This window comes from Leptidea sinapis, chromosome 12 (genome assembly GCF_905404315.1).
Source record: "Leptidea sinapis chromosome 12, ilLepSina1.1, whole genome shotgun sequence".
NCBI lineage: Eukaryota > Metazoa > Arthropoda > Insecta > Lepidoptera > Pieridae > Leptidea > Leptidea sinapis.
The window spans coordinates 14049429-14063488 of record NC_066276.1 but is presented as its reverse complement, the minus strand read 5'-3'; the positions used below and the strand labels follow the sequence as shown (position 1 = coordinate 14063488).

The following is a 14060-nucleotide window of genomic DNA, read 5'->3' as shown; positions in this document are numbered from 1 at the left end:
GGAGGTATCTATTACCATCAGCTGAATGTCCCTTACTGTCATAAAAAAAGACAGATTCACGGTCGGGCACCAAAGTGACCCTATAATTATTCCTTTCTTTTCCTTTTGAAGTACAGAATCACAAAAAGCAGATACAATAAATTAATGTGATTAAACGTAATGTTAGCGTCAAATAATTAATGCTTGCTCAATCTGAGTGTCAGCGTGGGATTCGGAAAGGCGCGTCGCGAAGGATAAAGCAATTGAGTGGTGTCGTGGCGATCGGTTCCATCGTTCACAGCTCACAGTACATATCACACCGACACACACTTACAGAGCTGTGTTGAGTTCAATTCGTTCAGAGGTGACAATGAAGCAGCCCCGCGGTGACGTAACGCGCTGGTGTTCAATACTCGATCGAGTACTTCGATCCCGTCTGAGTGTTTCTATCAATTAATGTTTGTTGCATTTCTATATGACAATGATTTGAAAGGTTTTAATTGTATCCATAAAGTTGTATGTGTTATTTATGAATTCATTTTCAAAATATATATCTAATATATAAAATTCTCATGTCGCGGTGTTTGTAGTTAAACTCCTTCGAAACGGCTTGACCGATTCTCATGAAATTTTGAGTGCATATTGGGTAGGTCTGAGAATCGGACAACATCTATTTTTCATCCCCCAAATGTTATGGGTGGTCCACGCCAAATTTAAATTTTTTATTTTTTTGACATTTTTTAAAAAAAATTGTTTGATTATGAGTCAGCATTAAAAAATACATACTACTTCAAATTTTCACCCATCTACGATCAACACTTAATTTTAATATAATGATTATTGTAGTACGATAACTTTAATGTTCGATATATTTGATAGGTCTGAGAATCGGTCGTCATCTATTTCTTATATGCTAAAAATTTTAAGTATTGAATTATTTTAATTTAATTTTTATTGCAATACGTTTTCTGGGTCAGCTAGTGTTTATATAATATTTAATAGGTTTATATGAGTACTTCAAGTATGATACCGTCATTATATTTTAATATCGGACACTTATATGATGTTATTAGTATCATTATCGCTTCGATTCGACACCTGGATGGGCTCGTTATTATCTGTCTGAACACATTTGAACCCTAAGCCCTTACATCACACCCGCGAGGGAGAAACAAAGAGTTAAGCTTGTAATTACAACTGAAATATGCGTGCACACCTCCGAGCGGAGGTCGTTACGCCGACATAGTTTTACATTGTGGCACACCGAGCGAACTGTACGGTCACAGATTAGAAAAATGCGGTTTGAGAACCGTCATGGCATTTGCAGGGCTGCTACTGTAGCTATCATGTACTCATTTTGGTTGGTATAAACTTAATAAAAAGTCCTTGTGTCCACGTCCATTCGATTCAGGTGTAATTTGGGTCAACAGATGGAAGTGATCACCGCCGCCCACACTCTTGCAATACCAGGAATCTCAGGAGAGTTGCCAGCCTTTTGAAAATATGTACGCGCTTTTTTGAAGGTACCCATGTCGTAACGTTTGGGAACACAGCGCAACGACGTTCATTCGGAATTTTGGTTGTCGGTGGTACGAAGTTGCTTTAAAACCGTGCTGTGAAGGATTACTAATGATCAGATGCTGAGGGTAGTATTCAAACTTGTCGCGTGTGTTACGAATGTTGTGAAAATGCTGTAGAACACTCTATGCAACGCCAAGTTTTTGAGCTGAACACAAAGTACTGGATCTATTTGTTCTTTATTTTGTTAACTCCAACTTTAAAAGTGCAACGGTTATCTAATTTATTAATATTCCATTAATTGTGTACCTCCAATGGGAGGCTTCTTTTCACCGGATGCCGGCTAGTTATGGCACAATGACGCCTATTTCTGCCGTGAAGCAGTTATGTTTAAGCATCACTATGTTTCAGTTTGAAGGACGCCGTAGTTAGTGGAATTACTGGGCAAATGAGACTTGACATCTTATGTCAATTTCCATCAGCTGAAGGTCCTTCTCGTCTCGTCCATTATTTTCATAAAAAAAACAACAAAATAATTGTATGAGTAAAAAATACCCACGAACGGTAAATATGTTATCTGTGGCACGATCGTGAGGAAAATAAGTAGACAGGTTCATGTCACGTTCGGCTGGCTGTTGGAGAGCTCTCGGGGACTCATTACCGCCCTTGCCCTTCCGTCTGCCAGCCCTACTCCCAGCGCCGGCTGTGTTACACCTCTGTTCAACCGTCTCACATTTGTATGAGTTAGTGCACCTTGCTGCAACCCATTAGTTTCTGAGCAATCTAACTGCTATATCTTACGCTTAATTGTTCCAGGTAATTTGTAGACACAGATATGGTTGTAAATGTACTGTATTTGTTATGAGTGTATCTCATAGTGAAACTACTGGCATCGTTAATTATAATAATATCAACGCCTAAGAATTTATTTGTGCTTGTAGAACACACTTTCGAATCGACAATTACATTTTTTTTTTCAGTACTCCATAATGCTATCAGAAATGCTGTTTTAAACATTACATATATCAATAATAATATTTTAAATCACAAAAGTTATAATGGATCAAACATAAATTATCATAAACTTCACAGCACTTATCACTTTATATAAAATTTAATTTCAATGTACAGAATACATTTTTAGCAGAATATGTGTAAAACGTAGGTGTTGATGTTTATATAAAAATAATGTTGACACACTCTTACACAAATTATCTTGCCCCAAATCAGGCATAAACTGTGCTTGCAAGACAACGATATAAATATAAAATTTTATGAACGATGCGGGACTCGAACCCACGACCTCAGGCGTTCCGTGCCAGTGCTCTGCCAACGAAGCTAACCGTTCGAGTGACGTATCGTCATAAAATCTTGATATGTCGTATTCAACTCTCAGGTTGTGGCTTCATCTACAGGATCTACTTTACAGTTGATAACCTGCTCAATTTAATACGATATTGTTACTTAAACATACATAAATACGAATGAAATACATACGTATATGAAAGTGTTAAACTGATAAGCCTTTCCAGTAACCTAATAGTATCTTGCAAAATAAATGAAAAGAAACGGACTAATTAAAAATGTAGTTGAAAATTAAAGTGTTTTTAGATATAACCACATGAATTTTATCAGAAATAATCTGCTCTGAAATATATTTGGACAAACTAACGATTGTCATTGCCAATATAGAATATCCAATTTGGTTGTCCAATTGTTTATTCTCTTTATTGAAGTTTTTTGTTATGACAAACTATAGTGCAGATACTTCCTGTAAAAATAGAGAAATACCTATTGACAATAGACGCATTGCTATCTGGTTGGCTAATCTAATACCAATTGACTCAAACGCTCCGTAACTAAAAGTGGCACCGAGCACCGAACAGAGTCTCACGCAAATCGCAATACGCATATTAATTAATACTTCATCAGTGGTCAACAATCTAATCGCCTCGTATTAAATTACTCGGTGTAACGCAATTCAATTCATTCTACAAACGCCGAGTCGTCTTTCATTTTGAATATCATATGTTTTCCTACGCACCCGCTAATACATAATTAAAGGAATAGTATTAGATACCTGTCGTTGAATGCAAAATGTTATTCCACATAAGTCTAACTTTTTTTGAAATGGAATCATTGAATAAATAGAGGATCAGGGTTTAGGTGAGGTATTTGCTGTCACGAGCAGGCAAGGGTTCACTTCCAACGTCCCCTCTCTCCCCTCGCCATTCGTCTCGCTGTGTCGGTCACTGATTAATCGCCTAACCCTCAAACACTAATGAAATAACTACACCACTCTCCCGACTCTCCCCCGTATCCTTCAATGATCTGCAGGACTTGTACTATAAATTTGAGTATATGTATTAGATTCTGTGAACACTCTGAGAGCCTGCTTCCATTTAAATACTTATGTACTTGTTATATCGTAACTATGAGCTGTGTTTGTAATCTGAATATTTATAAATCCAATGTCCTGATGTTTGTTTCCAGTGAACTCCTAAACTAATGAACAGATTTTAATTGGGATTACTTCAAGGAGTGCAGTTTAGTCCAACAACAAATTTTTATTTTTTATTTCCAATATTTATATTGTATGGACATATTATATAGGACAGAATTTACTGACGCACGGCTTGACATTTCTTCTGTGAAAAAATTTCACTATAACAACAGGGAGCATATTTAACGAATTAATTCTTGATGTAATTATTGAAAAATTCATAAAAAAAAACAGTACTTTATTTATTATGTACATAACAACGTCTGTTGGGTCAGTTAGTACTTTTATAATTTTAGCATCGAACCAAACACAATGACATTATAAAATCGAGAAAACAATTAAAATAGCAAGTAAGTGCAGTGACACGAGTGGCTAGCGAAGTAACAGCTAAGTCAGAACTAAGCCCGGTTTCCGGCCAGCACTGAGCTTCGTGTCTTTATTGTCTCGGAGTCAGAAAAAATCCTCTTAATCGTATCGATCGCGGCCATTCACATTCGATTACGGTCCTCGCAATGAACAGGCGTAGTTAAGACGGGGCTCCAGCGGCTACGCGGCCGCTACGAACGGAACGCGCGCCAGCTATCGCCGGCTACGAGTAATATTCCATGCTACATTAACTACATTTGTTTGCGTAGTGCACACGCATCGATGTTCTTGCGAAGCAATGTGCACATAATTGCACATAAACTAAAGCTATGATCACATTCGTGAGACTTTACACTATGTCACCGAATCAATTGTTATTATATGAAAATCATCTGTGTGTAATGAAGTAACGCTAAATTATACTTCGAATAGCACATATACACGTGCACTTAATTCCTATAATTAAGATTTTTCTGATATGGATGTTATTGGGTTACCTTATAAAGAATTTAGAAAGAAACTAACTCTCAAACATACATGTTACTCATCGGCAATAAAGTATTAAAACTTATTGTATACAAGTTCACATTTGTTGTTAATTTTAACTCTTTATATGTATGTTTAGCATACGGAATGTAATTTAACATTGTAATTTTCGGCACTTTAAGTCTTCTCTATAGTAACAATTTAATAAAATTTATTGAAGTGGCGTTACTTAGCGGAATTCCATAATTAAGGCATCCTCAGGACGTGTTGTCTAGCCGCGTACATGCCTCGGGTAGAGGCGAAACACGTGTCGAATTGTTTAGGGATAAATATTGGCGGATTTGACACTAAAGAAAACTCAAATCATATATTAAATAAATAAATAAAATAAAATTAGTAATGCTATAATATAATATTAGGATTAGGTCATGGAATAGATAAAGGATTTTCTGCATCGAATGTGCATAGAAACAAAGGAAATTCTAATCCAAAGTTCTGTGAGCGCAGCATTCCATTGGTTATAATTTCATTTTGATAGAGATAAATCCGTAGAGTTAAATAAAGTGCGGGAAGAGATATCGAGTTGTATCTGGCCGGGGATAAATCCTGCCCGGGCCGGGATCTGACGGCGCTCCCTGTTCCCGTCTCCCGATCCGAGATCCCACTTTCATTAGGTGATTGTCGTGATTGTGCAATCATACAGAATTGCCTCTGATTCCATATTCGATGTGAGTCGTTTCTTTTTAGATTTATACAAGTATAATAAAGCTTTACTTATTCAATAACATCAACAATGTTACAGATTTTTCAATTTCCCTGCTGTGTGTTTCATCTATGCTTTAAAATGATATGTGTATCATTTAAAGGTCAAACCACGATGTGTACAAAGTAATGCTTGTCCTCGTAGCGGAAAAAATGGGGAACGTTTGTTTGGTAAAAGTTTTTCGCGGAGTTTTAAAGCCTGGCCACAAAAATAAAGGACTCGCTCCATGAGTGCCAGTTTTTGTTGAAAACAAATGGGCTGGAACCTTTTAACGTACTGCTGTGACGTGGAGATTCGCCGGATCAAATAGAAATGAACATGATTCTCGTAAAGATAAGCTTCTAATACGGACTCTCATTGGAAACCAACATGATTCCATCTGGGGGTCTTTACTTGAGCCTGTAAGCCGTGCCCTGATCTAGCGCCGCACTGCACATTCGTGGACCAACAAATCTCGATTTTAATGTTATATACCGCCATAATTCGGCGAATAACGTTTAAGTAACGATCCTTTTTATAATATATATTTAATGGCACGTTTGCGTGCCTGAAAGATGTATTACAATCATAATTATTTGACTATTCTTCAACTTATCAATAATTATTTTGCCTCTTTGCCCTAAATAATCGACTATTTGAGGTTTACTTTTTGCAGTTTATGCAGTGACGTTTAAGTTCTAAACGTACAATATAACATTTTCTTGAAAATTTTCAATTTGGAAGAACATTAAGAAATACTTAATTTGATAATTTGACTATAAATTATGGTATGGGAGATCCCTTATCAGTATGGTCGGTTTTAAATATGAAATTGTTGATGAGGGATGTTACAAGGATGGGCGATCCATTAGGGGGGAGTAAATTGATACGCAGGGTTGCGGCGTTTCAACCCAGGGCTGTCTCCAGCAGCAATTGACATTATTTGAAATATATATTTAGCAACGCTGAAACCAAGTTAATATATACATAAAAGTGCCTAATAGCTTCCTCCATGTGTTGAAGCCGTTTCAAATTATTGTTGTAATCGTAAAATTCGTGAATTCCGAATGAACTGGGAATATATTGAAAATATAATTGTACAGGATTGTCTATTGCCTATTGTTTTTTCAAATACAAAAGGGATTAGTTTTAGTTTACATATCTACCAGTGGTAGGCTCCTTTGCACAGGATGCCGGCTAGATTATGGGTACCACAACGGCGCCTTTTTCTGCCGTGAAGCAGTAATGTTTAATTTTTTAAGTAATAGTTTTATTGTTCGTGGGTCTAAAGTCTATAGATAGTGAAATTACTGGGCTAATGAGACTTAAAATCTTGACTCCAGGTGACAAGCGCATTTGTAGTGCCGCTTATAATTTTTGGGTTTTTCTAGAATCCTGAGTGGCACTGCATTGTAATGAACAAGGCGTATCAGTTACCATCAACTGAACGTCCTTCCCTTCTTGTTCCTAATTTTCATAATAATAAAATAGTAAGTCATACTATAGTAATAATAATAGTATACGCACTCAAACTGACTCGGGTTGCATTAATGTTGTAGTTATCAGCCGCGATAGTTATAATAAGGGCTGATGGTTTATGATAAATAATTTTTAAATTTGGCATCTGCTGCTAATCCGAAGTTCAGTCTGTTTAGAGAATCATCAACAGCTGGCAAATTTATTTTTTTTTTTACCATAAATCATCACCGTAATAGTATACCGATCCATAGAATAATATTATTGTAACGTTTATGTTTTATTATTTTAAACTTTTAATGTATGACTTCACATGAATATGAACCACTTGCAGGCCGAGTGTTCCCTACTACCCGGTGAACCCCCCTCTAGTCTGCAGGTGATGGCAAATGTCGCTTCAATGAAGTCAAATATTATATTATAGTATGTTATTCAAGTTCATTAAAACACATAGTCAAATACATTGAATTCATGTTCCAAGCTATTACTTTACATCCCTACTAATATTATAAATGTGAATGTATGTCTGTTTGTTACGCTTTTACGCCGGAGCTACTGAACCGATTTTGATGAAATTTGGTACAGCGGTAGACTGGAACTTGGGAGAAGGACATAGCCTATATTTTATCCCGGAAAAATCCATAGTTCCGACGGGATTTGTGAAAAACTGAAATTCACGTCGATGAGCTTTAACTAAACCTACTATAGGTTTAGTTTGCCATAGTAATCTTCCTCGAAATAAGATTTCTATAATATATTGGGAACGGGAGCGAAAACGGGAACCGTAACTGAATAGGACATGAGATAATCTTCAATTCGAAACTTGCTTATTATTTTCAAAAACCTACGCGGATGAAGTCGCGGGCATCAGCTAGTATGTAGTAAACATCCGATTACACACTAATGGTTTTCAAATATCACAATCTGCGCCGTACAACTAACAAAGAGATTTAAGCTCATCCTTTACGCGACAGAATATTCGTCATTCCCCTTTTTTTTATGACAAATGAACATCCAATTAAGCTTAGCTTTGAATTTATACAAAAAAGGCTTACTCGTTGTTTTAAAAAGTTTTACAAAACAGTTACAGAAGAATGTATGAGCTCGTTAATTGTTTCAGGAGACAATGGGCGGCGGAGGACTCGGCGAGAGTGCAGCGCCGTTTACAATATCTACGGTGAGTAGCGTAGCCGTGCGTTGAGCAGTGCAGTGAGGAAAGGTGAAAGTTGTGAGCTAACTGCGCTAATTAGTGCATCGCCACCTGTGTGCCTGTTCGCACTTAGCCAAACTTAAGCTTAGCCTTAGCTAAATATAGATACATTAAAAGTCGTATACTACGCGCTTTCACACTCATTGATTGATTATGGTTTGGTAGTGTATGGGCGAACATTTATATCTTACATTAGAGACATTAAGAATCTACAAATTCGATTAATTAAATATTTAGTAACTAATAAAGTAAAAATAGCATGCAAAAATGAGTATCATAAGTTATTTTATATATGTGAAATACTACCGATAGATCAGAAAGTCGAATATTTAATAGGCGTAGAATACTACTCTAGTGAAAAATAGAAAGAGACTCTGCACAATAAATATAATACTAGAAGGGTTATGGAACAAAGGTAATTTATAATAAAATATCAAATTATTACGGTAAACGTACAGATAGATATATTCTACCCTATGTATTTAATAATTATAATATATACATTTTAAGACAGACCCACTATAAAGATTGGATTACTTAAGAAAAAGCTTAAAAATGTATTATTAAATGTAAGTAGATATATGTAAATAAAAAAAATAAGAAAAACACATGTTTTGCCATGCCTGTTTAGTATATTACTACGACGTTCTGAAAATAATCAATAATTGATAGATTATCTGAAAATTAAGTCCAAAATTTAGTCCAATTCAACCCCAAGAAGACACAAGTTTGTGCGTTCACCACTAAAAAGTCTCCCTTTGTCGTATCCCCTCGATTAGAGATCACTCCTCTAACTGCCACAGCCTGTATTGGCACCCTTGGCGTCGATATATCGAGCCAAGTCGATAATACGATTCCGTGATCACTTGGAAGAGAAGGCCAAACTGGCCTCTAAAAAGCTTGGTGTACTCAGTAAGGCTTCACTAAAAGCCACCGCCTGCAACTTTATAAGGCGCAAATTTGGCCTCACATGGAGTACTGTTCTCACCTCTGGGCGGGTGCTCCCCAGTACCAGCTTCTTCCATTTGACCGCATACAAGGAAGAGCGGCTCGAATCATCGACGATCAAGTCATCTCCGATCGGCTTGATTCTCTAGCATTGCGTACAGATGTGGTTTCTCTCTGCATCTTCTACCGCATTTATCACGGGGAGTGCTCAGAGGAGCTGTTCGGGTTGATTCCAGCGGCCGAATTCCACCATCGGACATTACGCGCAAAGTACCATCCGCATCACGTAGACGTCTGGCATTCCACAACCGCGCGTTTTCTTCGAAATTTCTTGCCTCGCACAGCCACTTTGTGGAATCAACTACCGGCAGCGGTCTTCCCGAACAGATACGACTTAGGGACCTTCAAGAAAAAAGCATACTCCCACCTTAAAGGCCGGCAACGCATTTCTTGACACACCTGTTGTTGCGGATGTCCATGGGTGGTTGCCTCACCTCTCCCCATCCCGTGAGCCTCTTGCCCGTTTGCCCCCTCTCATATAAAAAAAAGTCTTTTGAAGGGAAATTTCTTTACAATTCTTGTGATTTGAAACTCGATGAAACGAAAAAGCGAGACGATAGAGACACAAACAGGTAAACGTATAGGATTCAGCCGGCGAAAGAATGAAATAGAGAATACATTATACGCTCTCGGACTCTAAATATTATTTAAAGCGACATTAGAGACAGACACATATATTCATAAGATTTAACGTGTGAGAAAATGAGATAGGTATCATTATACTGTGTTTTGATACCAGGCGATCATCGTTGTAAAAGAGATTATCTTATATATATGACGCGAGTATACCTTAATATATTCTAACGTTTTCATTCGTCTCAATATTTTGAAGCCAAAATTTTTGAAGGTTTCACTTCGAACAACGTGTGAACATTTGTTATAAACTTATAAAATTAATAACATTTATCATAAAATGTTTAAAAGAACATGTGCGCAAAAGCGCCAACAAAAATACATTATTGATGGATGCTACGGGGTCGCAGACACTTGTGATGTACCGTTGATGAGGAACCGTACGCCAAACTTCTTCATCCTCAATATACTCTTTAATATTTTAATCTCTTGCCATTAAAACAGCCTTTACATATAAATCTTATATCTTGAATGTTTCGTCTGGCAATTTTGTTATGGTCAAGGGGGATTTTATTATAGAATCTAACGAAATTTCCCAAAAATGACTTATTTGTCTTACTGGGTATGACATTTTTATGTTTATGTCTAGTGTTACAGTTATGCAGTTAACACTTTTGAACATGTTTGTGCACATTTTTCCTAGTATACATAATAGTTTGAGCCGGAGGTTAAATAGTGTGAGCTGCATTACAGCAGACGTGGGAGGCTCCTTTGCATAGGATGCCGGCAAGATTATAGGTATCACAACGGCGCCTATTTTTGCTGTGAAGCAGTAATGTGTTAGCATTATTGTGTTTCGGTCTGAAGGGCACAGTAGCTAGTGAAATTACTGGGCAAATAGACTTAATATCTTATGTCTCAAGGTGACGAGCGCAATAGTAGTGAGAGTAGAAAGGATGTTTCATACATTGGTAGTATGTGAAAGAATGTTTGCTCCATACATTGGTAGTACATAGAAGAGAGGATGTTCCATACATTGGCGGTACCGGAAAGAAAATTTGTTCCATACATAGAGGAAAGGATGTTTATCAATACCGGAAAGAGAGTTTGTTGCACGGATTGGGTAGGTACGTGGAAGAATAGTAATCTCTTGTTAACTTAAGTGAGGTCTTACTTAACAATTAACATTGTAACTGCATCAAACAGAGCTCAATACAATGTAAATGAATGTTTATTGTCCAAATTTATTTACCTTGTACAGTAATTTAAAAGTAGAAGTTACCGATGCACTTCATATTAATTTAGCGAGTACCGGACCCGCGGTAATTACCTTGTCAAAGTTAGGAACCATTCGCCTAATGAAATCGTCGGCGAGCGTAAACCATTACATTTAACTACGAGAGAACTAATTGAAGCGAGAGTTACTTTCCCGGCGCAATCGAGTCTGAAACAAAATAAAAATTAACGAAAGCCGTCAAAAGCAACGAATATCGCAGCGCAGAACGAGAAATAACTCATTACTCATAATTAGCTGTAAACTTAATGTAGTGGAGCGAAGATGGTGTCTCTCGCCCCGCGCTTACGAACCCCGCTCAATTACACCATTGAAAACACGAAGCACGAGCTCTGTTGGAAGCAAACACTTCTTCTTTATTGATTTGTTACACTAAGATCTGAAGTGATCAAATTATTCAACGGAGCAATCCCAGTAGCAGGCTCCTTTGCACAAAATGCCGGCTAGATTATGGGTACCGCAACGGCGTCTATTTCTGCCGTGAAGCAGTAATGTGTAAACATTATTGTGTTTCGGTCTGAAGGGCGCTAGTGAAATTACTGGGCAAATAGACTTGGCACTGGGCATCTTGTCTCAAGGTGACGAGCGCATTTGTAGTGCCACTCAGAATTTTTGGTTTTTTCAAAGACGAAGAAGTTTTTTTAAGGTAAAAATTCGAATGTGCAAGATCACAGAAATATTGGTAGAACATTCAAATAAATCAGCAGAAATATTAATAGATCGGCGTTCCCCTGATCGCAATATGTCACCGCGAATTAGGGCGAGGTGTGGGCGAGGTACACAAAGCAATCGCTCATAGTGACACAACAAATTAGAGCGTTGTTTGAGGCAAGAGACGGCCCGGGGAAACTCGATCAAATCGTCGATGAGTGTGGTATAACGAAGCGTTAATAGCCAACTAATGTGACAGCTAATTTCCTGAAAGAAACGCCCAACCTTCGAGGTTTCCATTGTCTCGATCGAGAGTCTTGTCACGAACCACCCCCCGCGCCCCGCCCCGTCCGCTCCGCATCATTGAGGCCGAAAACTTGCGAATTAAAACGTGCTTAGATTGTTATTTCTAAAGTAGGAATCAAAGAGATTGTTCCTTGTTAGTTTTAAAATCCATTCGTTTCTCAATAACTTGAAGACGTCTCATCTTACTGTTATTATTATGATAACAATATGCAAACGACCGAGCTTGTTCGGATTTTTAAGAATGTACAAAACTTGAACAAAACTAATAGGACATCTGGATTCGAACCGAGGTCTCCTGCTTTCCGGATCACCGAATGTCCCATCTTAGCTATTAAAGTCTTGTATATAGTGAAGAAATTTACTTTTGTATTCATTAATGTTATTGTAGCTGTTTTTCATTAAAAAACAAAATCAAGCTACATCGATTTATCACCCCGGAGTCCCCTGTATACTAAATTTTATGAAAATCGTTGGAACCGTTTCCGAGATTTATATTATGTATATACAATAATTGTTCGTTTAAAGATATAAGATACTAGCTGACCATATAGCTGATATATAGTTAGTATCTGGAATAGGACGTTAGGATAATAAATTATCAGAAAATATCTGATTGGGTCTCTATCTAAGTTTAATTGGGCAAATCAGAGGCCTAATTAAAATAGCGTCGAGCGAATCTGTAACGTTTGTGTAAGGGCTGCGATGAGTGATCGAGAGTAGTTGACTAGTTAGTTAGCAATCAGTAATGACTGGCGTTGACGAGGCTTCGTAGTCGGCGGCGACGGCGCGTGGTGAAAGAGCCGCCGACTGAATGAGATGCGGCTCAACAGTTCGCGAGCTGCGCACGCCTCAAGTGTCGGATGCTCAGCGCGCCGCCCTAACAGACGCTATTGGAACTAATTGGCGCGGCGAGTGAGCTCGGATCTGGCTCCGCAATCCTCGCCAGTCACGTAACCTCAGCTATTGCACTTTGTTTCTGCTTCTGTTAACTACTGTTTGTGCGCCAAATCGCAGCGCTCCGTTCACTGCTGAGCTTTAAAACAAGTTCAAAACTTCATTACTGTTCCTGTTAGTGTTTTACAATTTTGAAAATAGGCTAACAACAATTTTTTCTTGGGAAAACATTATATTCAATTATTGCAATGTAATTGCTTTCGATAAAACTTTTTTAATGCAGTTTTTTTTGTATTTATCTGATCGCATATTCACTATCATGTAACGGTTTGGTTCCGTGACACAAATTGACGCGGGCGTGTACTGTTTTATATTACGAAGTGACTATTTGTACGGGTACTAAATGTAGAAATTACATTTATTTATTTATTATAGACACACCAACAAGCTATTCTAAACTAAACAAAAATAAGAAAAATATAAAACAAACATTATGAACAGAATAGCTTTCTGACAGGTAGGTACAGCTCTGTTGTATTATTAAAGATAATTTTAGTACAAAAAACGCAAAGTACTTTAAAGATTAATAAATGTTAAAAATACAAATTATTTCTTATGTTGAATATGAGTAAAACAAACAAACCATATATATAATTAAAAACTATTATAAATAACACTGTTGCAAAGTCTTTTAAATTGTAGCACCGACATCCCAAACATATCCATGGAGTCAAAATTATTATTAAGGAGCTCATTAAATGATCTCATAGAGCGCTGCAGTGGAGAGTGAAGACCAATATTAGTTCTAGGAATAGCAAGATGAAAGAATTCACGATTAATAAGCCTTGCACCGGGGCGGGGTATATTGAAATCAATTTGTCGTAATATTTCTGGGGCAATAACAATACCATTACATAATTTAAATAAAAATGGCAAATCTTGAATACGACGATTTTCGAGAGATTTTAATTTAATAATATTTAGCCTCTGGCTGTATGATAAACATGAACCGCTATGTTTTGTGTCTTTGTATACCAGAACTAGAGTAAAAGAC

General features: G+C 37.2%; 1 protein-coding gene across 1 annotated transcript in view; it reads left to right on the top strand.

Moving 5' to 3' along the window:
- LOC126967081 (insulin-like growth factor-binding protein complex acid labile subunit) overlaps positions 1–14060 on the top strand; it is a 316436-nt gene that overhangs the window by 240866 nt on the left and 61510 nt on the right. Inside the window, exon 5 of the mRNA XM_050811460.1 lies at positions 8191–8247. Within this exon, the coding sequence (XP_050667417.1) occupies positions 8197–8247 (51 nt within the window). The 5' untranslated portion in view covers positions 8191–8196. The remainder of the gene's footprint in view (positions 1–8190; positions 8248–14060) is intronic.